Here is a 27871-nt window from a genome sequence, read left to right on the forward strand (position 1 = left end):
GTAAATGGGCCCTATTATCTAATGATGTTTCCTGTGCAGTTGTTCGTTTAGCTGTCCCTTGCCTTGCACAAAGGGAAAGGAATTGCTTCCATTCTTTCTTTTAAAAAACACTTCAAGTCACACAAGGCCTCATGTAAGCATCTGACAGAAGAAAAGTCTGTGTTTCCCTCCTAGCAATCATTTAATGTCTACCTTACTTGTTGTATGCAGCCCTAGTAACGATGGAGAAAATAGCTGTCTGCTAGGAGGAGAATGCACTGCTCTTCACTTAGGTACATCCTATAATCTATATAGTCATAGAAATTTTAGTTCATTTCCATTTCCATGTTGTGCTTGTTATTCCCACTAGACAGACATGATTGTCCAATATCACTCTGGGCACTACAAGCCAAGTTTGATGTTATTAAATTATAATACCAAAGACAGTGAGATCACTGAAACATAAGGAGATGTATTGTGTCTATGCTGGTATCCCCAGTGAGATTGTATTTCTTTTCCAGACACTCCTAGGCTCAGAGGGACTGCAAATAGTTAACAGGGAAAGGTCACTGCATGTTTTAACTACTGTTACGTCAGGTACTTGGACATCCCTAGAAATTAAGCTTGATTTGCTTCCATGTTTTGATATGTGAATATCTGCAGCTGGCTGACGATTTTGTTAAATTACAAAGCATACAAATGTAAATCATAGTTCCTTTTTACAGACCGTCGGGAGGAGGAAAGTACTGCCTGGGAGAGAGGAAACGCTACCGCTCCTGTAACACTGATGTAAGTACATATGACATTGCCCAGCTATTTAAGTCACACATAGTATGCCTGGGCACACACAGTGGGCCTCAGCGTTTGTGGTATTTAACTTCTGTCTGAACCAGAGGCAGCTGTAGATTGAAGTCATGCTTATTGGCACCCCCTATCGTGTATGTAAGGCCAGTCCTGGTAGCTTATCCATAGATGGCACTGTACTTGATCTTCAGTCTAAATTGAAAAATCTATGGGTGATATTTGATGCTAGCTTAACCTTCGAACCACATGTACAACATGTTGTCAGAATGTCTTTTTTCCACTCGAGAAACATTGCTGGGCTGCATCCTTTGCTATCATACACTGCAGCTAAAAAGCTGATCCATACATTTGTGTCCTCCCGACTTGACTACTTGACTACTTGACTACTGCGATGCTTTACTCGCTGGTGTACCTAAATCCACTATTAATCTACTGTAATATGTTAAAAATTCTGCAGCCAGAATCCTGACTCGGTCTGGTACAAGTGATCATATTAAACCTATCCTGGAGTACTTGCACGGGCGACCTTTCAGGTTTTGCATAAACTTTAAGATCCTCTTGCTCACCTATAAGTCTCTTCAATGCTTGGCACCCTATTATCTTTCTGAACTTCTATCAATTTATTCTCCCCTCATAACCTCCGCTCCTCAAATTTTGGTCTTCTGTGTGTAGCACCCTGGAGTGTAGGCAGAGTTGCTCCTCACAAATTTACTTGCCAGGAGTAGTTAGCCTGGTTGATTGCTAGAGATCCATTCATTTTTCCCTAAGTTTGGCCTTGTTGCACTTTTCTCTTCTACCACTAGGTGGCCAGGTACTTGGTGGTAATAGATATGAGAAGGGCAACCCAAGGTCAAGTTATGGGTATATGGGGTATCTCAGCCAATGGGCAGGGGTTTTCTTGAATCCCTTGGCCTGCTGGGAGAGCCTATATATTCGAGTGGAGACAGGTGATCTGTGTTCTGTGCCACTTGGACGGCTGTCTGGGTGGACGTGTGTCGTATTGCCCGGGCTTCTAGGCCTGAGATTGGGCCTATCCCAGGCACATCTGGCTGATAAGCTGTCTGAGGGTCTATCCAGAAGCAAGAGAGCAGCGCAGGGTTGGGATTGTGGTTTGCAGTCCAACCAAAAGTGACGGTTCTGTCAGCCGGAGAACCTGTCAGTTGTTGGAGGTAGAGGGGAAGCTGTCACCACTAAGGGTCAATCCTCCTTATTACCAGGGACCACAGTGAGTAACTGAAACAAGTACTGGAGCAGCATTCTCACCAGACTGGGACGGTGGAGAATTGGGAAACTTCAGTTGGAATCAAGCCAGGGACCCAGCCAGCAGAGGTGACGCTTGCAGAGCAGCCTTGTGTGTCTAGCTAGGGACTGAGCAGGCCAGTGTGGGTGAAGCTTGAGAGGTATTTGGAGTGCCAAGTTAGGGACCCAGCAGAGAAGCGGGGATGATGCTTGAGGAAGATGCCACAGTGTAGATTGGAGGAGCTCAAGGGATTCAGTGGCAGTGAATCAGTGGGTTTAGTGGGAGACCAGGAGCTCAGTGTATTGAAGAACAACAAGGAGAAGTTGTAGTGAAGGTGAAAAAATGGTTACGCTTTGTGTTAGGAACTGTTAAAGACTGTTGCCATAGGAGACAGCATTTCTGCACATGCAGATGTGGCGTCTTGCTGGATACCTTTCCCTGCGTGGCTGTCCTCCTATTGATGTCTCAGAGTCTGCCAAATAATCTTGCAACTACCTAAGGGTGTCCTGGTCCTAACCCTCTCCCCCCCCCCTAAAATACAAAAAGGACTGTAAAGAGAAATAAAACCTCTTTTGCATCCATGAAGTATCTGGTGCCCAATAACTTTAACCATCTTACACCCACTATGCCTCACAACCCACCACATACAGAAGGATGTCAGCTTTCCCTGCCCCTGGAGGTTCTCATTAGACCAAAGGAGGCCTGGGACCTTGCTACATGTGTGTCCTCCCTTCTCATCTACACTCAGTGGAAGACACAGCCTTCTCCTGCTATGCTCCAAAACTCTGGAATTCACCTCCAAAGAACATTAGAGAGTCATCTTCAAATCAAATCTAAAATGTTTTTATTTAGACAGCCTTTCACTTAATTATCCCTTTTCCTTTGTTTTATCCTGTGTATTTCTTGTGTTTTCTTTGAGAAGCTAACCTTAAGGGCACTATATAAAATAAAGTTTATTATTAGTATTATTGTAGCTGTAGACACTGGCCAAAGGGGAGAACATTGCAGCTTATATGGGTGGGCTCTAGGGCTGGGCAAACTTTGGCTTTTTACCTTGGCTGCTACAGGACTTTGTCCTGGCACTGGTGGGCACCTTAATTATGAAAGAACAAATTAATCATACTATACAGCAGTGGTTTTGGCCCTTTGCTTGCCTTTATTTGTCCCTTGGGGCACTATTCCTCCTACTGACACCAACAATAGGGCACTATTTCTCCCATTGACACCAACAATGGGGCACTATTCTTCCCACTGACACCACCAACATGGGAATAATTCCTGCCACTGACCCCAGCAATGGGGCAGTATCCTCTCACTGACACCAACAATGAGGCACTATTCCTCCCACTGTCGCCAATGATGGGGCATTAATCTGTCCACTAAATTTGTAGCATTGTGTTTATTCCCACTGACACCAGTACATTTTCTACTCCCACTGGCCACAGTCTGACCCCCTAATGTCTGAAGGACAGTAAACTGGTCCCTAGTTTAAAGTTGTGGGAGACCCCTTCTATACATAATAATGTACTCTGGGCTCAGTATTGTTTTAGGTGGTGGGATAGTAAGGAAGCCAATTGGAAACATGGTTGATGTGAGTGGGTAGCTGGGAGTAGGCAGGTTTCAGCCCCACACTGATCCTTATGTCTTCCTCTGGTAGTATTTGACTGTTACTGTTCACATATTGCAAGAAACTGGAAGAGATAGTTCACTTTTATCCAATCCAAAGCCCATCAGAAATTGCTCACTACTAACACTGTCATAGGCTGCTAGCCTGTAACACTAAACTGTCAGAGATTGCTCTCAGGTTCTATCATTAAGACTAGCATTGTATAACAAGATTCATAACACAGTGCCCTCATTTGACATTTGCCAAACATTCCCTGCAGGTGAATTGCTCACTGTTATTTACAAAACATGCTCCAGGAACATAGGAATGTTTGGTGAATATAACATTTACTGCTTTATAAATATACCCCTTTAGCCTCTAACTTTTAGCCTTTACAGGATGATGGAAGTGTTATGGTGTGATATGGGATACAAAGTGGCCTGTATTAGGCTGTACTGTATTTCTTAAATAACAGCTCAACCATGAGCTGCATAGTTTTAATCCACATTATTGACTATTGAACCAAGAAATGTAATGTGATTTGTATGTTGACATTATGCAAATCAATTAGCATTGCTAACTAGGGTTGCACCGATACCATTTTTTTTATCGGCTAGTACGAGTACCGACATTTGTGCCCAAGTACTCTCTGTTACTGATATATCATACAAAATGAATGGGCTCAAATCACACTGCAAAGAATCTCATGCAATTTGAACAGGAATGCGGCGCAATTCCTGTCCGAATCACATGCAATTTTCTGCACTGCTCCTGTGTGACGCCAGGCTGAAGTCACTGTGACAAGCCTGGGTTCACAGAGGAGCGGTGCGGTAAACTGCATGTGATTTGGACAGATCCTGTTCAAATCACATGCAATTCTTTGCAGCATGATTTGAGCTCATTCTTTTTGTATGGGCTCAAATTGCACCACAAAGGTATCGGTAATTGGTAACAGCGAGTACTTTAGCACAAGTATCTGTGCTCATACTCACCAATAAAAAAACGGTATCAGTGCAACCCTAGTTAGCAATGCAAATTTATGTGTATAATGTTAACATACAAACATACAAATCACATTACATTTCTTGGTTCAAATTGCACCGCAAAGGTATCTGTTTTAGGTATTGTAGCATTTGCATGAGTACTTGTTCAAATGCTTAGTATTGGTACCGATATCGGTATTTGTACAACCCTATTGCTAAGCTTTGGTCTTCAATTTATCTGGAATAGAGGGATTAGCAGAACAAATAATGGGTGGTGTAACACTGCAGTTCTTGACACCTGTATACATATATATACAGAAGCGTAGCTTGAGGCTTGTGGGCCATGATGCAAAAGTTGACCTGGGTCCCCCCCCCACTACTTTCGACGTGCATGCAGATACATCCACCACATGCCAAGATATTCAAAGTGGCTTAAGAGTTTTGAGTTCCCAGAGTTCCTCTTTACATCAGACAGGGATCACCGCTGGAGAATCAGAGGACAGGGATTACCGCTGGAGAATCAGAGGACAGGGATCACCGCTGGAGAATCAGAGGACAGGGACACCTGGCAGGTCACTTGGCAGAGTTCCTTTCCCATCCCAGCACTGTATACAGCTCCCCCCACCCCACACACACACACTTCACAGGGCTGAAATCACATTACTTTACACACAGTCTGTCAGTCTTCACAGGGTGTATCTTGCTTTTATGTTACCCATCTGACCTGTGAAATTCTCTGGTCAGAACGGCAGTGTAGTTGCAGTAGGCAGATACACCTAGCCGGGCATAGCATTCAGGGTGGAGGGGGTGGTCAGTGGGCTTTGGGGGGGGGGGGCAACTTAGATCTGAGAGGGCAAAGCCATGTGACACAAAATCTGGAGCCTGCAGCCCCTCAGGGCCATCTTAGGAGGTGTTAAGGGATTTGTTTTCTCAAATTCTGAAGGTTTCTCTGTCAGTGTTGGCAGGTGTTGGGGGAAGGTCACCTCCCGAAGGTATGTGTCTTTTCCCCAGATGTCAGGGAAGTGGGGTAAGTAGACATCCCCAGGTGGGGAGTACAGAGAATCTCAGCTGGTGACTAGGAGATACTGAGCGGTGTCTTACCTCACCAGTGACATCGGTCCCATCGTGGCTACAGTCCTCATGCCTTGCTGAGCTCGGTTACCATTCCATGTTGCCAGCACACAGCACAGACACTTCCCCATCCTGGACTGTTCTCAGCTTGTGCTCCTCTCCATTCAGGAAATGGCTCACAGCTTCTCCCCAGCCAATGGGAACAGAGGGGTGTGGACTTTGGAAGGCAAAGTAGAAGCCCAGTATTGGAGCGTGGCTGTGGGGCCCTAGGGCAAATCGGAGCTGGATTTTGTGGAGGACATGATTATAAGACAGGGAGGCTGCAGGGGCCCCCTGGAGCTAGGGGCAGGGTTGCGATTGTGACCCCTGCAACCCCTTATGCTACGCCCATGTATATATATATATATATATATATATATATATATATATATATATATATATATATATATACACAGTATCTCACAAAAGTGAGTATACCCCTCACATTTTTGTAAATATTTTATTCTATCTTTTCATGTGACGAAACTAAAGAGATGACACTTTGCTACAATGTAAAGTAGTGAGTGTACAGCTTGTATAACAGTGTAAATTTGCTGTCCCCTCAAAATAACTCAACACACAGCCATTAATGTCTAAACTGCTGGCAACAAAGTGACTACACCCCTAAGTTAAAATGTACAAATTGAGCCCAATTAGCCATCTTCCCTCCCCAATGTCATGTGACTTGTTAGTGTTACAAGGTCTCATGTGTGAAAAGGGAGCAGGTGTGTTAAATTTGGCGTTATCGCTCTCACTCTCTCATACTGGTCACTGGAAGTTCAACATGGCACTTGATGGCAAAGAACTCTCTGAGGATGTGAAAAAATTAATTGTTGCTCTACATAAAGATGGCCTAGGCTACAAGATGATTGCCAAGACCCTGAAACTGAGCTGCAGCACGGTGACCAAGACCATACAGCAGTTTAACAGGACAGGTTGCACTCAGAACAGGCCTTGCCATGGTGGATCAAAGAAGTTGAGTGCACATGCTCAGCATTATATCCAGAGGTTGTCTTTGGGAAATAGACGTATAAGTGCTGCCAGCATTGCTGCAGAGGTTGAAGGGGTGGGGGGTCAGCCTGTCAGTGCTCAGACCATATGTCACACACTGCATCAAATTGGTCTTCCCAGAAGAGGCTTCCTCCTCGGAAGAAGGAAGCCTCTTCTAAAGATGATGCGCAAGTAAGCCGCAAACAGTTTGCTGAAGACAAGCAGACTAACGACATGGGTTACTGGAACCATGTCCTGTGGTCTGATGAGACCAAGATAAACTTATTTTGTTCAGATGGTGTCAGGCGTGTGTGGCAGCAACCAGGTGAGGAGTACAAAGACAAGTGTGTCTTGCCTACAATCAAGCATGGTGGTGAGAGTGTCATGGTCTGGGGCTGCATGGGGCTGCCGGCACTGGGGAGCTACAGTTTATTGAGCGAACCATGAATGCCAACATGTACTTTGACATACTGAAGCAGAGCATGATCCCCTCTCTTTGGAAACTGGGCCGCAGGGCAGTATTCCAACATTATAACAACCCCAAACACACCTCCAAGACGACCACTGCCTTGCTAAAGAAGCTGAGGGTAAAGGTGATGGACTGGCCAACCATGTCTCCAGGCCTCAACCCTATTGAGCATCCTCAAACAGAAGGTGGAGGAGCGCAAGTTCTTTAACATCCACCAGCTCCGTAATGTCATCATGGAGGAGTGGAAGCAACCTGTGAAGCTCTGGTGAACTCCATGCCCAAGAGGGTTAAGGCAGTGCTGGAAAATAATGGTGGCCACACAAAATATTGACACTTTGGGCCCAATTTGGACATTTTCAATCAGGGGTGTACTCACTTTTGTTGCCAGCGGTTTAGACATTAATGGTTGTGTGTTATTTTGAAATGACAGCAAATTTACACTGTTATACAAGCTGTACACTCACTACTTTACATTGTAGCAAAGTGTCATTTATTCAGTGTTATCACATAAAAAGATATAGTAAAATATTTACAAAAATGTGAGGGGTGTACTCACTTTTGTGAGATACTGTATATACATATATATATATATTTAGACACAGAATAATTATCTGCTGAAGATGTGGACAACTTTTTTTCCAGCCTGGGTAATAGCTCTTACTACCAGTGCTGAGGTGTTGCCCTTTTTGCACAGCGGGGTATATTACACTTGGGCAGTCCCTGTAGCTGGGGAGGTTTTCAGAGGTTTTCTGAGACTCTTGACTGTCAGTACACATACCTCCTAACTGTCCTTCATTTGGAACCAAATACCCCTGTCCCTCTATCCTCCTCAATTGTCCCTCTTTTTAATCTGATGTACAAATATCTATAAAATGTAGTATTCAACTACTTAAAGTGTTATTCTCTACTCCAATAACTACCTAAATTTTCAGTTAGATAAATTTACGGTGGCTCTCCCTTGCAGGCCATCGGCTGGAGGTCCAACACTGTTTGGCAGTCTTCTAGTGGAGATGGGACTTCATGATGTATGGCGCCGAAAGAACCCCTTAAACTAGGACTTATTATTGCCATTCTGCTTCACACAGAGGCCTTTCCAGAATTGACCTTGGTCTCTGCAATGAGGTCATGCTTTCACTTATTGCTGATGCCCAGTATGAACCAAGGACAGTCTCTGACCACTCCCCATATTGGGCTCAGATAACCACTTCTGGCCCTTGCAAAAGGAAACACTGGAAAATAAATCCATTCTGGCTCTCCTTGCTTCCTACCCCAGACCCAGTAACTACTGCTCTGACTGATTTTATTACTATCAATAGAAATACAGCGTCTTTAGGTATGTGCTGGGGCGCCCTTAAGGCCTTTCTTACTTCAAGGTCAGTTCATTAAATCAATTTCCTCCATAAAGACCAAGACCAAGACCTGGGAGCTCTCTGTATTACAGAAACTTAGAGAGGCGGAGTCAGGGTTCACCGCAAACCCTACAAATCACACTTAGAGGAGGTAGTTGTAAGCACAAAAGATGGCTAAACAGTTGACCTTAACGAAGGCAGCAAACCCTGGCAATAGGTTGGTGCTATCACTCAACGCTGCCAAAGCCTTCAACGGCATTGAGTGGTACCTGTGGGAGGTCCTGGTGAGGTTTGACTTTGGGGATAATTTCATCAGATGGGTCCAGTTGCTCTACACGAATCCCACCGCTAGGCTATGCATTAATGGTGATCTCTCTGACCCTTTCCGTCTGCACAGAGGCACGAGATAGGAGTGCCCATTGTCACCCCTGTTGTTCGCATTAGCCCTGGAACCTCTGGTGGAGATGGTGAGAGCGTCACCATTGATCTCCGGATTTATGAGAAGATAGAGGATAAAATCTCGTTATATGCAGGCGACACTCTCCTTTACTTGGGAGATACCTCCACCCCACTGCAAAACGTGATGTCCCTAATAACACAATTCGGTAGCTTTTCTGGCTTCTCCATAAACTGGAGTAAGTCAGCTCTCCTGCCTCTGGATGAGCTGCCAGCCTCCTTACCGGACTATGCCCAGTCTCTCCAGATTGTCTTCTCCTTTAAGCATTTGGGGGTTCAGGTCACTCCAGACACTTCCAGGTATTTATCTCTCAACTTACTCCCTATTCTTACTAAACTACAAGTCAAATGCACTACCTGGTGCAAGCTGCCTATTTCAGTCACCGGTAAAGCCAACCTTATAAAGATGGTATGGGCACCTCAGATACTGTACATACTCCATAACTCCCTGCAATAGATTCCCCGTAGATGGTTCACAGGCATTGACACTATTTAGAAGTCTTATTTGGAAAAAGAAGATCAAACGCTCCATGTTGCAGTACAGTAAGGACCAGGGTGGCCTGGCAGTGCCCAACATGCCCAACATCAGATTCTATTTCCTGGCTTCACAGCTTCAACACCTGGATGGCTGAGGGGAGGTAGATATGGCGGATCCTATCCGTAGTTTACTATTCTCTAGCACGCAGAGTCTCCCCGCGGTTTCTCATCTTAAGGCCGATTTGCCCCAGTACCCTACATCGATGACCACCATACTTTTGCTAACAAAACTTTTGGCCCTTATCAAACACAGTATGGGTATGATGGGCTTCATGGTGCATACTCTATGGCGTAACCCTCGGTACACAGACTTCTCCCAACTCTATAATCAAACCATATTTAAATCCTTCATGGACCTACAGGAGGAGTTTGGGCTGCCAAAACACCATTTTTATAGGTATCTCAAACTTCGGCATGCTTTACAATCACAGGTACAACAGTCCAGGTTAGAACTCATAGAACATCCTTTAATTACTGACATATACTCACCACACAGAATAAAAGGGGCATCATTTCACAGATATATAGTACTCTCTTCTCGAGGACACGGGATACAGCTGGACTACCATGTAGGCGTAGGTGGGAATAAGACCTGGGCGAGATTGGTGGTAAGGACTGGGAATTATGTTTGCAGTTTATGTCAGCCATCTCAGTTTCACCCTCGTACAGGCTCTCTCAGCTATTTATTCTGCACAGAACTTACCGTACTCCAGTGATGCTTCACAGATGGGGTGGGAGGGAGTCCCCTCTGTGTCCCAAATGTGAGAGGGCTAACGGGGACCTCATACATTTGCTGTTGCACTGCCCCAAACTCTTCAGATTTTGGAAATCTGTATAGTCCAACAATGAAACAGTGGATTGAGCAGGTAAATACCATTCTTATTAAAGAAAAGCTAATGTATCAACATAGAAACGCTGCTAATAAATTTTATAAAATATGGCAACCTTGGCTAGGCACCCCAGGCCTAGCACCCTCCCAACTAGTCCTCAGTCGACTTCTTCAAATGTAACCTCGTAGCTCCTCGAAAACCATTACCAATTACTCTCACCATAGTAAAACAATTTTGGGTTTGATCACAAAATTAAAGTTCAATCTAAGAATCCCCTCTCTCACTGGCTGGCTAACAGAGATAACTGCTATAATTCCCTGGGTCTTTGTTATGATAGAATTTCCAGTTAGTTTACCTTCCCGTTGGAAGGTAGTTAGTTCTTCTACAGTACCTTTGCTTATTTGACTATGCTTGTGTCCGCTAATCTGTTGTCTGCTCATCGTTAGAGTGTACGGTGATAAAATCTGGGAAGGGGTTTGTCTGTCATAAGTATTCTCTGCTATGACTGGAAATGACAAATCTTAGCTTCATGTACCCTGAACCATTTCATGTATAATATACTGTTTTTAATGTATACGCTGACAATATTTTCTCATGTTCTATCCTTTTTTGTACATCTGACTTTGTGACACAATAAAAGCTTTTTCTGATTTAAAAAGAAAAAAAAAGTGTTATTTTGCACTAAACCTTCATCATATCTCTTAATTATCTTGTTTGCAACTTTGAAAAGCCAGTAAAGGAAAAGTAATAAAATAAATAAAAAAAACAATCCCAGATATAACCAATTATTTTGGGCATATACACGCTTATTGGTCTGCATAGCTGATAGCGTAGCAGAGGTTTGTCCATTTGCTATGTACATTATACTAGATTGTGTCCCTCTTTCTCATCTCAGAAATTTGGGAGTTAAATTTAGGAGTTATGCAATACATGATGGATTACTTTAAACTGCTGCTTTTCTCAAACCATTTATGCACAGTGTCAGCATCTATTATGCCTACAATCACTTTAAATTACATAAGTCTGCTGATTGTGCTCATTTGTCTCCCATCCTTCTAGGATAAACAAATTAATTTCCATTCTTCCCTGACTGCTTTTCATACATGAAAATGTCTTTACTCCTCCAGATCACCTGTTATGGTATCCTGGAAGGCTGTGCATTCTTTTTGGGCAATGTTAATTCATTTAGAAGACTTGTAATGCAGACTGTGAAAAATAGAATATGAAAAATGGTACTAGCAGCTGTTCGGTAGAAGGGAAATGATGTTCCATGCCACTCTGTGAACTTTGGTGGCCTGTGGGAGTATTCGAAAGCCTCCAGTATATTCCTGCTGATCACATATCTTACTCATAGTTGCACAACTAACTAGGTTGAAATCAGGAACCTGTCTGTCAACTTCAAACTTTCACACACCAGCAGTGTAGGTTCAAAGAAAGGCAAATTCCTTCCGGACCACATAAATGGCAGTTGTATTAATCTCCTGATTTAAAACATTCACATAGTTTTCTTTTTTATTATGACTTTGGATGGAAAGCATCTAGGCTAGTTTTACATCCTTTAATTGATTTTGGGATTACTGTGTCATACCATGGGGCATTACAGACATTAATTAGTAGGGGCACCTTTAGTGCATTACCCTTTTTGTGTCCTGATGCCCCCCCCCCCCCCCCCCCCTTCTTAGCATTCCTGACAAGGCACACCTGTTTTTTAACTTCATTGAGATCTTTGCTGTGTGGCCTGTATGGTGCTATACCTCCTCTACCTGAAAATGCTTGTTGCGCCTGGATCTTACCGCTGTATAATCTTCATTCAATTTAAAGTCATTCAAGTCTGTAGTCTGTACTCTACGCATCCATTCCTTTTCCTTTTCCTGATGTATTGGTTCAAGGTCAATGCACCAGGTCACTATTAGGGGGAGCTGCACACAGAATTACATTTTTTTTTACCTTAATGCAGAAAATGCACTAAGGCAAAAAACCTTCTACCTATACAGCCACTTTAATTTGTTGCAAACAGGCCCATGTTTGGCCTGTTTACCCATTGAAGCACCCAAGACCCCCAGGTACGTAGGAAGCAAGGCCCCGCTTCCTCCTAAAATACTGTACTCTGCACATCTGTAGCCAGACATTGTTACCCCGTGGGTAGTTTTGTCCTTGACCAACCTGCGGCATGTACAAGGCTCATGGTCATGTAATGGACAAACATAGATTTTGGAAAGGAAAGCATCAGTAGCAGAGGGGGTAAGCTATCAAGCAATCTGTTATTTTGAAAGGACTTAGTACAAGATTGCTTTGTGGGCTAGTGTACATGGACATTTGTGACACAGTTTGTGTTTGCTTTGCATTTACTGTGCCTTTGCATTGACATACATGGGGTAGTATAAGCAAAGCACAAACTGATCTTTGACTGACCTTAACTGATCTCATATATCTGTGTACAGCAGCCGTAATAGTGATATCATTGGTGCCACAATTTTGGCTCAGTTTTAAAAGTGACAACCTTTGCTTTGCATAGGCAATGTCTACACTGTCATTAAAATTTTAAAAGCAAGCATTAGTGGTATAAACAATAAATCTATGAACTTATGTGTTAATGTCTAGGCTGGCTTACATTTTAACGGTTTTGCCCAAAAGGAGTCATTACATCTTGTTGTTTCCTTTTCTGTGAAGCAAGGTCATACGTACCAAAAGCAGCATCATACTGCACAGGGAACACAATGTTTTTATTGGTGGTGTGGTGTAATTCACAAATATTCAGACTGCACTTGGCATTTTAGTAGTTATACATATTTTTAAAATGTGCAATCGTTTCACCTTCCAAATTCTACAGCCTTGACAAGCTGCGGTAGGAAGCTGAATAAAAATAAGCTGTAATTACCAAGGCATTTGTTGGGTTATTGTATTTGTAATGTGTTGCAATAGTGATACAATAAGCTATCATTACAGTGTAGCCACTAGCAGGCAGATGTGAGGATGCACGCAATACTTTGTAACTAGTATTTGTTTATTTATTTATTCTGGCCGTTGAATGGAAAAAAAAGCTCAAGCGTTAAAAGCGCATAGCATTAACGTGCTTTTACCCTCATTTAAGCGTGTTAGGAATTCTTTTCTGCCAAAATGCTCTTCTCTTGAATGTACAGGTGATAGAGGTTTTTTTAGCCTCTAAACTCCTGTAAACGCCCATAGCAGTATTATGTATATCAGGGCTGGATGGGAATTAGAAACCAACCTGTTTATTGGAAATCAAGCTTTCTAGCAAAGTGTTTGCCACTGTTTTTGTGTAAGTATAAGTCCCTTGCACCTGCAATCCAGACAGCCAACTGCATCACACTTGCTAAACTAAAACAAAAAAAAAAAGATGAAGAAGAATATGACTTACTCTATCAAATGGGTGCTATTCTTCCTTGTGTTGTAGCAGAATCTTCTGCATCCAACATATTTTTGGGGAAATTAGAAGCCTGGTCCCCGCATTGTAGAACCTCCCACTGGTTTTTGAGGCCTGTGAATATAAGTTATACTATAGATACGGATTACCCAGACTGCCTTTTCTAGTTGGGCTGTAACTTCCTTCACTCATTCTGTGCTTATAGTAATGTTAGCGACACATAACTCGAAATTCCTGCAAATTTGTCCATATTTTATCGGTTGGTGGCCCCTACCCTGAAGGAGACAAGTGGAACAGTCACTGGATGCAGTCACGGTTCGGTTACGCAGACAGCTGTTTCTTGTGGATGGAGGAATAATATTAGATGTATCCAGTTTAGCCCAGGAGCTGAAAAGAGGAAATCTATACATATATGGCTAGCATTGTGCTAACTCCACACCTATGTGTTTCAGTAATGTGTGATAAAGATAATGAATGGCCTTCCAACGCACAAGTACAGTAGGTGGTAATGCATTTGTTGCTGCAAGTTCCTATTTCTGGTCTGTTGCTGTGTGTTAGCAGCCCAATCTAAATTAATCTACTGCCTTAATGCAACACACATCAATGCACAAAACTCTGTGCTTCTGTTCTTTTGGGACTTTAGTTCCACTTAAATTTTTCATTTATGGAGGAATGCCAGCTGGATTTAAAAGATCTTCCACTAAAAGTGCCCTAATTCCTCAGTTGTTTTGGGTGAGGCCCTTTGGTCTCCAAACTGCAGGCCGGATGTGGCCCTTTGTTTGCCCTTATCTGGCGCTTCGGGCACTATTCCTCCCATTGATACATGGCGCTATTCTTCCCACTGAAACCAACAACGAGGCACCATTCTGTCCACTGACAGCAAAGATGGGGAATGGCGAATTCCACCCATTGACCCCCCAAACCTGAGGCATTGTTTACTCACCGTTGGGACATTTTCTACCCCACTGGCCACATTCCGGTCCCCTGAAAGTGTTAAGGAGTAACCTGGCACGATTGTACTTTGCTATATTTCTTGAAGCCCCTACGTGGGTCCTCACCTTTGTGTTATGTTGTTTTGCTTATTGTCTATTTGGCAAATGTTTCAATAAACGGATATTAAAAAAAAAAAATGCTGGGTTCTGTAGTAGTGTGTTGCAATCGTGACAAGTGGTCCGCTGCAGTTTTTTTTTAGATTAAATGTGTTATGTAAAATAAATGGGCTGCCCTAACACAACACACTTTGATGCAGGGCATAATACTATGCAAATGTAAAAAACTGGCTTATTATTCCCCACCCATGTAAAATCACTATCTAAAAATGAATATATATATATATATATATATATATATATATATATATATATTAGAAGAACATTTGGTTATGTCAGACCCATGCTCAAGATCCTTGTGAGATATGAGATCCTCATGTTTTCCAGGAGGCTGTGGAAGACATTGTAATGTCATGTTACCTAGGTGAATGGTCCAGAAGCCAGGATTTGTGTTAAGTTTTTCTTTTTGTTAATATTTTTAGCAAGCAACTTCACATTGGGGATGTGGAGGCTAATACATGGGGGCTGACTTACTAAAACTGGAGAGTGCAAAATCTGGTGCAGCTCTGCATAAAAACCAATCAGCTTCCAGTTTTTTTTGTCAAAGCTTAAAGTGGAACTTTATCCATAACAACTTGATAAAAATAATACTCTTTAGCAATGAACATACATTCCACATTAATAATTATGCTACCAAAATTAGTGTGTGCTGTAAATTGCCTCCAAAATTGTTCCTGTTTCTTCATGCTGGAGGCTGCCATTTTTCTGAAGTCCAGAGCCCATGAACAGCAGTAAATATTTAGGCTGTCAGTAGATCGGCACAGTGCCTAAAAATAGAGAGCAACTGAGCATGTGCAGAGCAGGGTGAGACAGTGTGTTACTGGATTTTAAACAGTACAGGCAATTATTTTTAATGTTTTACATTATAACTCGACCTGCAAAATGGGCCAGCCTGAAGTGATCTAACAGGGATTAATTTTCACACAAAAGGTCCACTTTAAAATGAACAAGCTGAAGTTAGAAGCTGATTGGCTATCATGCACAGCTGCACCAGATTTTGCACTCTCCAGTTTTAGTAAATCAACCACATAGAGTTTAGGGCAATTTTAGTGAAAACCCACTTTAAACCCACTTTTAATCTTGCGTCTTACATTTCTTGGTAGCTCCAGTGTGGAGATATCCACATCAGCACTCCACCCCTTGCCGCTGCCATTATGAAGAAGACTGTATTGATCTATTTATCCTCGCTATAAAGGGCATCAAAAACTACAGCAGTTTCCTGTAAGGAAACCATAGACTTCACTCCTCATCAATGACAGCTGCTTCACATTTCAGGTCTGGACAGAGTTTTAGTGGGCTAGGGCATATGTTGAACACGAAACTCTTTCTTTTCTCCTGCATTCCTCATAAAATTATTTATACTGGTAGTTGATGGGCTTCATTACATAGCACAGCAATTTGATAATTCCCTTAGCAGGAGGCTGATGGCACATCTCAGCACAGGCTCAGAAACAGCTGGGCCCTGCCGAACTATAACTGCTTTTCCAAAACTCTGTTTAACTTTGAGATTCTTCATCTGCTTTTCTATGTGTGTTTATAAGGAGATACCTGATGGATACCTGATGGATTAATTGCTAAGGGAGCCTTGACATGCATTGGAGATAAAAACTGTTGAGGAACTGGTGTAACACTTAAAACTGTTTATATAACCTCAATTATATTACGCTTGCCCAATATTACAAAAGATACCATTTAGTCTGCATGCCAGTTGTACAGTCTATTTTCTGTTGTAAGGTTTAACAGTTGTTGCTCCAGCAAATAGAGCCAACCAAAGGTGTCCTATGCCTTCATTTATAAAACAAATAAAATGTTATGAAAGTTGATCTTTTCCCTGAGTCATTTTCCCAAAGAGACTTCCAGTTTACTAGTAATTGATAACCGCGGTTTGGTATGCTAAGTCGGAATCATGAGAATACATAGACTCACTCAATTCTTCTTTGCTTTTTGGGAAATGATTAAGCATAGGCACCAATGCGTTAATAATCTGTGAGTTTAAAGTCCCATTCACACTGTTGCATTGCATTGCAAAATGGCAATAATGCATGGTAAACAGCATGTTACCTTAACACACAAAACATGGTTAGGTTAGTTGTGGTCCTGTTAATTTTAAATGGGATCACAACATACCTAGGCAGTGCAGAATAACACACTTGCGTTTTTACCACATCAAACTGCAACCACATGTGTTGCGCTGGCTGCTTGTTCAAGATGAATGGGTTGCCTTCATGGAACACATGTTAACGTGCTAAATAATACACTTTAAAGACTAAGTTCCCCCTTTCCAGAAAATAATGTATACAGTCAAAGGGCCCCAGTTTATTAACACCTTCCCATCCACTCCTGCATCCCCTTAAATAGTTGAGAATGCCCAGGAGGCAGGAGGGAACGGCGATCTGTCACCACTGTCACAATGGTGACATGATTGGAAGTTGGTCCTGCTACTACCAATCTTTACCCTGGACAGACAGCTGTCTTTGACAACTCTGTCTTTTTGCTGAGAGCATGCAGTGAGCCCACTTTCAACACATAAACATTGGATGCCCAGGGCACATATGTGCAGCATGTGAGCGTTAAAGTCCACTCTTTTGCCACTGTATTTACACTATTTTACCAAAAGTATTGGGATGCCTGCCTTTACATTCACATGAACTTTAACCACTTGCCGACCGACTCATGGCGATATACGTTGGCAGAATGGCACGGACAGGCATATTGACGTACCTGTACGTCGCCTTTAAGACGTGGCATTGTGGGCGTGCGTACACCGCCGGCAGCGCGTGTGCGCCCACCGTGAGCTCCGTGAGTGTGATTGCGGGTCCCGCAGACTCGTTGTCCACAGGGATACCCGCGATCGTCTCACGGAGGGGAAGAACGGGGAAATGCTGATGTAAACAAGCATTTCCCCATTCTTCCTAGCGACAGGACACTGATCACAGCTCTCTGTGATCGGGAGCGGTGATCAGTGTCGTGACACACATAGCCCATCCCCCCTACAGTTAGAACACATTCCTAGGACACACTTAACCCCTTCAGCGCCCCCTCCTGGTTAACCTCTTCACTGCCAGTCACATTTACACAGTAATCAATGCATTTTTATAGCACTGATCGCTGTATAAATGTGAATGGTCCCAAAATAGCGCCAATAGTGTCCGATGTGTCCCGCCATAATGTCGCATTCTTGATAAAAATCGCTGATCGGCGCCAAAGAAAAAAAATATTAATAAAAATGCCATAAAACTATCACCTATTTTGTAGATGTTATAACTTTTGCGCAAACCTTTCAATAAACGCTTATTGCGATTTTTTTTACCAAAAATATGTAGAAGAATACATATCGGCCTAAACTTAGGAAAAAAATGTTTTTTTATATATTTTTTGGCGATATTTATTATAGCAAAAAGTAAAAAATATTGCTTTTTTTCACAATTGTAATTTTTTGTTGTTGTTTATAGCGCAAAAAATAAAAACCGCAGAGGTGATCAAATACCACCAAAAGAAAGCTCTATTTGTGGGGAAAAAAGGACGTCAATTTTGTTTGGGAGCCATGTCGCACGACCGTGCATTTGTCAGTTAAAGCAACGGAGTGCCGAATCGCAATAAGTGCTCTAGTCTTTGGCCAGCCAAATAGTTCGGGGCTGAAGTGGTTAATGGCATCCCAGTCTTAATCTGTAGGGTTCAATATTGAGTTGGCCCATGCTTTGTAGTTATAACAGCTTCAACTCATCTGGGAAGGCTGTCCACAGAGTTTAGGAGTGTGTCTATGGGAATGTTTTACCATTCTTCTAGAAGCGCATTTGTGAGGTCAGGCACTGATGTTGGATGAGAAGGCCTGGCTCGCAGTCTCCGCTCTAATTAATCCCAAAGGTGTTCTATCGGGTTGAGGTAAGGACTGTGCAAGGCAGTCAAGTTCCTCTATCCAAAACTTGCTCATCCATGTGTTTCTGGACCTTGCTTTGTGCACTGGTCCAAATAATTCGGTGGAGGGGGGATTATAGTTTGGTGTTGTCCTTCAGGGGTTGGGCCTGGCCCCTTAGTTACAGTGAGGGGAACTCTTAAGGCGTCAGCATACCAAGACATTTTGGACAATTTCATGATCTCAGCTTTGTGGAAACGGTTTGGGGATGGCCCCTTCCTGTTCCAACATGACTTGACATGTCCATAATGGCGAAATATTATTTATATAAACTTTAGTCTTTTTGTGATTTATTCTTTTAGCCTTGTCCATCGGGGTCTCGAGACTTCAGAGAAAAGCAGTGTGCAGACTTTGATAGCATGCCGTTTAGAGGAAAATACTACAACTGGAAACCTTACACTGGAGGTAACGTGCAATTATTTTATATTTATTGAGTTTGAGTTTGATGCCTAAAGAGATTGTAAACCTCAAAAAAAAAAAAACCCTGCAAGACAAAGGCATAATGAGCTAGTATGCATTGCATACTAGCTCATTATGAAATACTTACCTTAGAAGGAAGCTGTTGGAGCAGTCCCCACACACCGCTGAGACGGCTGACATTTTCCCACAGTCTCTTCTGGGTTCACAGGCTCCGGCGCTGTGATTGGCCAGAGCCACGATGCCATCGTTTACAGCACAGGGCTCAGAAGGAACACCACCCATGGGCCGTTCCTTCAAAGTGCATGCGCCAGTGCCAATGATGTCACTGGCTGCATGCAATGTAAAAACCTCCTATTTTCACTACCTATTGGTAAGCCTTGATTATAGGCGCATACCTATAGGTACATGTCAGCATTGGAAGTTTGCTTCCTCTTTAACTCCAGCCCCATGCATTCCTATTGGCTTATCAGAGTGATGGGTAGTATCACTGGCTTATAGGTATGTGGTAAGTGGGTATGTGCAGGTACCTATAGGTGCTTGCACTAATAATGTAACTGCAGTTCACATCATTACAGAATTACATCCGAACAGCTATTTTTAAGTTATTTAACTTGATAAATTGCTGTTATTATTATACAGGGTTTATATAGCACTAACAGTACAGTTACAAAACAGATTAAGGCAAGAGGCTGAAGAGGGTCCAGTGTGTAAGAGCAAATGATACAGAAGGTAATAACTATAAGGGTTGAGTTGATGGAGAAAGTAAAACTGGAGGCAGCATAGGCTTCCCTGAAGAGTAGAGTTTTCAGGGATCACCTGAAGGCAGACAGAGTAGAAGATTGCCAGATAAATTGGGGTAGGGTGTGTCAGAGGGTGGAAGAAGCTTTTGAGAATTCCTATAAATGAGCATGGGAGAAGGTGACGAAAGAGTGAGCAGGAGATCCGATCAGATAAGCAAAAGCCAATCCGTAGTTACCTAGAGAATGGAATGTTACACGGCAGGCCTAGGGTTTTCTTTCTACAATGTTGTCCTTATTCTAATTTTGTACTGACACAATCTTCTGTTCAAACATCGCCGCCTGCCAAGCTGTTTGGTTGCAAACCCCCCTGGTATGTGGGAGGGGTTCAGTAAAAATGCTTTGCCCACCACCTATTACATGGTCTTTAAATAAAATATTGCTCTAGATAATAGTTTAGGGAAGGGTTGCTCGCTTCATTCCTGTAATTTACAGGGGCTTCTGAACACAGGGGTCATATACATTCTCCTGCTGTTCAGCGTAATCTGTCAATAGTGTAAAAAGTGATTTCTAGTACAAACCCTAAAATTCAGAGGCAATAAATACATCACACAAAATATTAGGGCATCAGCAATTTAAAGCGGCATTAAGCCCAAAACAAAAAATTTAATAAATGCAGATTACCAATTATTAGATTTGGTGGTTTCATCAGACATCTTTTTTTTTAGGCCCTTTTCCCTCTGTTTTCCCCTGGTGATCCGGCCAGTAACATACCTCCTTTATTAGAGTGCCTCCACTCTGGATGAAGGAGCACAGGGGCACATTTGGAAGGCAGCATTGTCAGTTGGGGGGGGGGGTAGATGTACCAGCAGATTTTGTTGAAAACAACAGACTTACTGGTCAGAGCACCAGATAAAAATAAAGGAAAGAAAGCCTAAAAAAGACCAATGCAGCCATCACATCTAATAATTGGGAGGCTGCAATATAATAAATGTTTTCTTTCAGATTTAATACTGCTTTAGGTATAACTTTACAGTAGTGATTACAGATTAGCCTTAAAGTGGTAGTAAACTCCCTTGTATGATTTTTACCTATAGGGAAGCCTATAATAAGGCTTCCCTATAGGTACAGTAAATATCTCCTAAACCTGCACCGTTTAGGAGATATTTACTTTAGATGCCGGCGGTGACGTCACTGGCGCATGCGCCCTAAAGGAACGGCATTTTAGTGCCATTCCTTCAGAGTGGTGCCATAAACAGTGACTTCCGTGTGCATGTGCAGGAGTGACATCATCGCTGGCTCTGCCATTCATATTGCCGAAGCCCACGAACCCGGAAAGAAGACCGGCTGAAGATGAAAGTGCCTTCAACGGTGACAGCGCAATGTTGGAGGGCTTCATTTTCAGGTAAGTCTTTTATAATGTGCTGGTATGCTATGCATACTAGAATATTATGACTTAAACTGCCCAGGGTCCGATTTTTTTAATTTTTTTTTTTTATGCGGTTTAAATTTTTTTTAATGCAGTTAAACTCTTGATCACCTTTTAACTTGCACCCTTTTGCCGTGTACACACGACTGGACTTTCCGGCAGAAAAGGTCCGACGAAGCATTCCGTTGGAGATTCCGATCGTGTGTGGGCTTTATCAGACTTTTTCTTTCTAAAATTCTGATGGACCTAGAAATAGAACATGTTTCAAATCTTTCCTATCGGGAAAACCGTTCCTCTGTATGCTAGTCCGACGGACCAAAAACGACGCAAGGGTAGCTATTGGCTACTGGCTATTGAACTTCCTTTTTCTAGTCCCGTCGTACGTCATCGTGTTCTAAACAAATGGACTTTGGTGTGATCGTGTGTAGGCAAGTCCATTTCAGCGGAACTCCGTCGGCACCCCGTCGGAAAGACCGTCAGAGTCTACTCTGACGGAAAGTCCGGTTGTGTGTACGTGGAATTTGTCTTTTCTTGTATGCAGGCAGTGCTGTAGGATGAACTGCCAGATCTATTTGTTTAGTGCATTTTCTTTATAATCCTATGAAGAATTCATTAGGAGGTAGTGACTGTTAGTGCCACCTCCTAGTGAATTCTCTGAACTTGGAAATGGAAAATGCACTCCAGAGAAAGCAACCAGAAAGTTTACCTCTAGCTGTTACAATAGGTTAGAAATAAAGGGTTACTCCACTAGTTTTCCACAGCAATCACAGACCTGGCTTGTGTAGGGGGAAAGTAGAAGCTTGGCACATGTTCACTGAGCTAATTTGAAGGCTTTTAACCTTGCACACTGGTGGCAAACTGTGACCAATAAAGAATTTGTGGCAGGGTTGGTAATGCTCCATGTTTGCCAGCTCCAGGTCGGCACTGGCTCCAGCAATTAAGCTTCCTCTCCAGGCATGCTCCAGAGCCGAATCAAACCCTCAACTTTGTGAACAACACTCCAGCTCCAAGCAACTAAGCCAGCCCTGAGCTCTGCACTTGGAGTCCTGCCAACTCTACTTTGAGGTTCCACCTAGTTGGAAATACCTTATAACAGGCTCCCTTCAGTTATAAATGTTGATTTTTTTTTCTGAAAGGAGAATTGCAAGTAATGATGTGGTAGTAAACACCAAAGATAGACCACATTGAACTTTGTGTTATAGATAGTTGACTATGTTGTTAGAAAAAGCTAAATTGCCCTGTTATAAAGCTGCAATGCTAGCCAAATTCCATGACTTACTGTATTGCATTGGACTAGAGAAGACCCACTGATTTGTGCTAGGGATAAGCTCTTTCTCATGTTACATGATGAACTAAGAGCAGACTCCTAAACCACATGCCTGCCATACAAGCAGCAGATAATGATTTAAGATTCCACCCATAATCCTTCCTCCTGCTATTGTACAGACACGGGGCTGTCTGCTCGAGAAACGAAAAACCTGTAAACTGTTACTGATCTGAATTTTGTAACATTTCACTGTGCAGCATCCCAGAGCCTTACTAGTGAGGAAAATTAGATCATACTTTTAATGTGCTTTTCCATTGACTTAATCATTTAAAGGAGGTTTTTTTTTTTTAGTTTACCATGAATTGGAAGCACATATAATGCTAAAATGAGACACAACAGGAAATCATTTAGAATATGTGACTTCTTTTCAAATATGCACCATCAAGAAACTGCTATTAAAGAGGATTTTAATTTTAGTTTAATTGTTGGCTGCTGCTTAAGGGTTCAACATGTCATTACAGCCACTAAAATCATTGTTATGATTGGCCAGGCCACTGAAAAAAGCATTTACTAAGTAAAGAAACACTCTTGTTAAACATGATAATGTTACATCTACGATCACTCAAGGTATACAGATCACCTACTAACTTTCTGTAATGTTCATACTGGCCTTCATTTTAACTTTGTTAATATAACTGCTAATTTCCTATGTTGCTTCTTCTGCATTCAGTAAAAGGTCCAAAATCTGAACCTGGAAAATGCGGCACAGCTATTCCCAGGTTTCAAGCAGAAAGCTTGAGTAGCAAGAATCATGTGACAAGGTGACCCCTACCGAACCAGAAACATGGTCATAGACTTAGCCACCTCCGTAATCTCCATTGTGTCCCAAGACCTTTAAAACCTGGGTCTCTTTACTATGCTGAAAGAGAACAGAGATGTTGAGCAGACTGCCTGCTCCCCTTTCCTCCCTGTTACCATGAAGTTGGATGGTGACCTGAAGGGTGAATGAATAGGCAACAGGAACATACAAGATAGGCTACAGCATGCTCAGGGCAGCTTTCCTCCCTGTTGGCTTAATACAACAAGGTTTTTGGGATCCTGGACTACTCTGGAAATGAGCATGGGTGCAGGCACAGAGAAGTGCCTTTGTGCCCCGTTGCTGGTTGAGCATTCCACAGGTTTACGAAGTTGTGTTGAGTGGAACTTCTGAATTTAGCAAAGTGGCAATGTTCTGGGTCTGAGACTGGAAAACCAATTCACTTAATTTGGTAGGATTCTATGTAGTTTTCTGGAAGATGGCCAAATGTTCAATTTTTCCTACAATTACAGAAATAATTTACCCGCATGAACAATTCCCGATTTATGTTGTCACAGTTATACCTAACAAGTCCTTCTGTCTACATCTGTATTGAACTGCAGTGTCATGTGATCAGCATCAGTTGTTTAAACTATGTAGCTAATTGCACTACCTGAACATTCTAAATTTGGACGTAGAAGGCTAGATACACAGCAGAAGATTATCTTGTGATTTTAATTATTTTGATCTAATGTCTCACTTTTTAACTTTTTTTTTTAGATATGTACTACTAACAGAAAAATATAATTTTTAAATTTTTTTACTAATTCCTTTTGCACTTAGCTGAGACTGTATAGGTAACCATGGTGTACTATCAGCAGGGAGATCATCCAGCAAGTGTACGCCTGGTAAAGGGGCTCTTGCAAGATTCTGATCATTATCTTATAGTCAAATACAATGTACCCTAGTTACGTTTGCAGATAACTATGGCAAAAGGTAGTATTTTTTTTAGGTGAAAATTTCTGTAGGCTTATTTTGTAAATGCTAGGCCATATAATAAGCCTTTTAGATTTTGTTGATTGCTTAAAGTGAAACTTCATCTTTGAATAAAGAAACGGGTTTACTACATACTGTATATGTTTAAAAAAATGATTATTTTAAAACGTTTTGACCAGTATTACTTTTGAAGTAACTGTGAAGTCCAGAAAAAAAGAGCTACCTATTACCAATCCATCAGTTTACAGGGCATGCCCACAGCACAAAGAACATCTTAATCCTAATATATTTCATAACTGTGCAATACAAATTAATATGTTGTAATAGAGAAGGAAATTGCACTACATTTTTCTTATATACTGCAGTGTAGAATTTATTTGGGTAGCAAACCATATATATGGCATGAAGCATTTTAGCTGCTACCCATCTTACATAAAAGTCTATCCAAAGCCAAAATGTATGTTTTATATAAAGTAGGGAAGGGTAGGAAACCATGTCAGGTTTATATTGCTGCATCTGTCCCCAGTGGAGAGTTTCATCCTCTCTATTTATCCTGATGACCGTAGTCATCAGTTCTGGAATTTAGGGAAAATCCAAAGTATTAAATTGTCACTTAAACAGGATTAAAGAGGATCTGTATCTTCCAATGTCTTGTTCCAGTGACAACAGTCTTGAGCAGGTTATACACCAGTAGAATTTTGTTAGTTCAATTTTGTAAAAGTTAATGGGGCCAAATAGACTATCCTTTTTGAACTTAGTGTCATCAAATTCAAATGAGCAGGATGGAAAATGTTTCTTGAACGCATTCAATTATAAATGTGAAGGTGGTTTTCATTTGGGAAAAATCATACAAGCCACAAAACAAAAATGTTTAATAGGTCTGGGATTACAATTAAGTAGCAGATCTGGATGAAATTTTAAGGGCTTTCAAACAAAATGGGTTGACTCAATTATGGCATGAGAGAATGCTCTGACAAACAATTTTTCAGAATTTTCATACAAACATTCTACAGGTTTATGGCCAGCTTAAGAGTAGTTTTCCCTCACTTTGAAAGATTTCCTCTTATTTCCCTTTGTTGTTTCAGGGCAGGAATTTAAAGGAAATCTCCCTAATGGGTCATAGATGACAAGAAAGTGACAGGGTTTCACATATTTCCTTTTCTATCTAAAAAAAAATGCCATTAGATATACTTTATAGTTGACAGTTTTGAAAGAATTTAAGAATTTAAGGTTTATTTGAAGACTTACAGTAGTTGTATCCCATCCTGCAATCCTAAGAATCTTTTTTTTTTTTCCTTCACCCAAAAGCTGTAAATCTGCTCCTGTTGAACAGGTGAAATAGGATTTGCAATATGAGCTATATGAGCTTCAGAAGAGGAAAGAGCATTTCTAATACTTTGCCGGCTTCTGTCACGGCTGCACCTCAGAGTAGATGGCTGGAATTTTTCAGCATTAATTCTATAGCCATAACGTTTACATAAGTGACATTCTTTGTCTAGTGGGCTGAGGTCATGCGTCTTCTCTTTACAAACCACACTGACTGACTTACAGTGTCTGCTCTAATGTACATAGAGGTGACATGAGGTGAAGCAGATGGCCAAAAAAGGACAGATCAGGTCACAAGTGGGTCAGACATTTGTAAATAAGGAAGAACTATTAAGCAGTGACATACAATTAGCAGTTATTTTATGGAGACAGGGGTCAGGTAGCTTTTGAATCTGAATATGATCCCATTTTTTTTAAAGTGTATGTAAAACCCAAACTGTTTTTTTAGTGTTGGATAGAGTAGGTAATGGTTAAGACCTCTGTGTCTTTTTTCCTTTTTTTTGCCATCTGGGGATCTAGAGACATTTCACTTTACTTCATTCCCCTAAAATACACACCTAAAAGCAAGAGTAAATCTCTCTAAAGTGAGGTGAAAGCCTCTCTTAGACAGTCGTCCCTGGAACAGATGTATTGGCCATCCTAAACCAGGGTTTTGAGGTTCCTCCAGAGGTTCTTAGGGGTTCCTTGAGCTGTGGCTGATTAACCTCCCATTTGATTATGTCTGCATAGTTCTGGCAGTGCTGGGGCATGGCCATCTGGTGCCCAGGGCAAAGATGGCAAACTGCACACCCCCCCCCCGCCCCCGGGTATAAAGAAAGAGTCAGTGTCCTTTCAAAACCAGAAAACACTTAAAACAATACAATACTACAATACAACAATACAATACTATAGCTGCAGCCCCGTCAGCAGTATATGTAATGCGGCGGGTCGGCAAATGGTTAAATTGTAAGTTCACTTTACAGAAAATCTGTAATGTGAACTTACATTGGACCCCCTCCCCATCCCCCCCCAGTCCTGCTAACCTCGAGTCCTTTACATTACACAGCACCCTGCACCTCTGGACCCCTTTACATTACACAACACTCTGCACCTCTGGACCCCTTTACATTACACAGCACCCTGCATCTCTGGACCCCTTTCCATTACACAGCACCCCTCCCTTCTGGACCTCTTTACATTACAGAGCACCCTGCACCTCTGGACCCCTTTACATTACACAGCACCCTGCATCTCTGGACCCCTTTACATTACACAGCCCCCTGCACCTCTGGACCCCTTTACATTACACAGCCCCCTGCACCCCTTTACATTACACAGCACCCTGCACCTCTGGGCCCCTTTACATTAGACAGCCCCCTGCGCCTCTGGGCTCCTTTAGATTACACAGCACCCTGCACCTCTGGACCCCTTTACATTACACAACAACCTGCACCTCTGGACCCCTTTACATTACACAGCACCCTGCATCTCTGGACCCCTTTACATTACACAGCACCCTTCCCTTCTGGATCCCTTTACATTACAGAGCACCCTGCACCTCTGGACCCCTTTACATTACACAGCACTCTGCACCTCTGGACCCCTTTACATTACACAGCCCCCTGCACCTCTGGACCCCTTTACATTACACAGCCCCCCCACCCCTTTACATTACACAGCACCCTGCACCTCTGGACCCCTTTACATTACACAGCCCCCCCACCCCTTTACATTACACAGCCCCCTGCACCTCTGGACCCCTTTACATTACACAACACCCTGCACCTCTGGACCCCTTTACATTACACAGCACCCTGCATCTCTGGACCCCTTTACATTACACAGCACCCTGCCCTTCTGGACCCCTTTACATTACAGAGCACCCTGCACCTCTGGACCCCTTTACATTACACAGCACTCTGCACCTCTGGACCCCTTTACATTACACAGCCCCCTGCACCTCTGGACCCCTTTACATTACACAGCCCCCCCACCCCTTTACATTACACAGCACCCTGCACCTCTGGACCCCTTTACATTACACAGCCCCCCCACCCCTTTACATTACACAGCCCCCTGCACCTCTGGACCCCTTTACATTACACAGCACCCTGCACCTCTGGGCCCCTTTACATTAGACAGCCCCCTGCACCTCTGGGCT

The 27871-nt window shown here is 42.4% G+C and overlaps 1 protein-coding gene across 1 annotated transcript in view; it reads left to right on the plus strand.

Annotated features, from left to right (window-relative positions):
• Nucleotides 1–27871, plus strand: part of ADAMTS6 (ADAM metallopeptidase with thrombospondin type 1 motif 6) — a 504558-nt gene that overhangs the window by 377085 nt on the left and 99602 nt on the right. The window contains exons 14-15 of the mRNA XM_073623564.1: nucleotides 705–768; nucleotides 19063–19165. Coding sequence (XP_073479665.1) covers nucleotides 705–768; nucleotides 19063–19165 — 167 coding nt within the window. The remainder of the gene's footprint in view (nucleotides 1–704; nucleotides 769–19062; nucleotides 19166–27871) is intronic.

Source organism: Aquarana catesbeiana, linkage group LG01, assembly GCF_042186555.1.
Source record: "Aquarana catesbeiana isolate 2022-GZ linkage group LG01, ASM4218655v1, whole genome shotgun sequence".
NCBI lineage: Eukaryota > Metazoa > Chordata > Amphibia > Anura > Ranidae > Aquarana > Aquarana catesbeiana.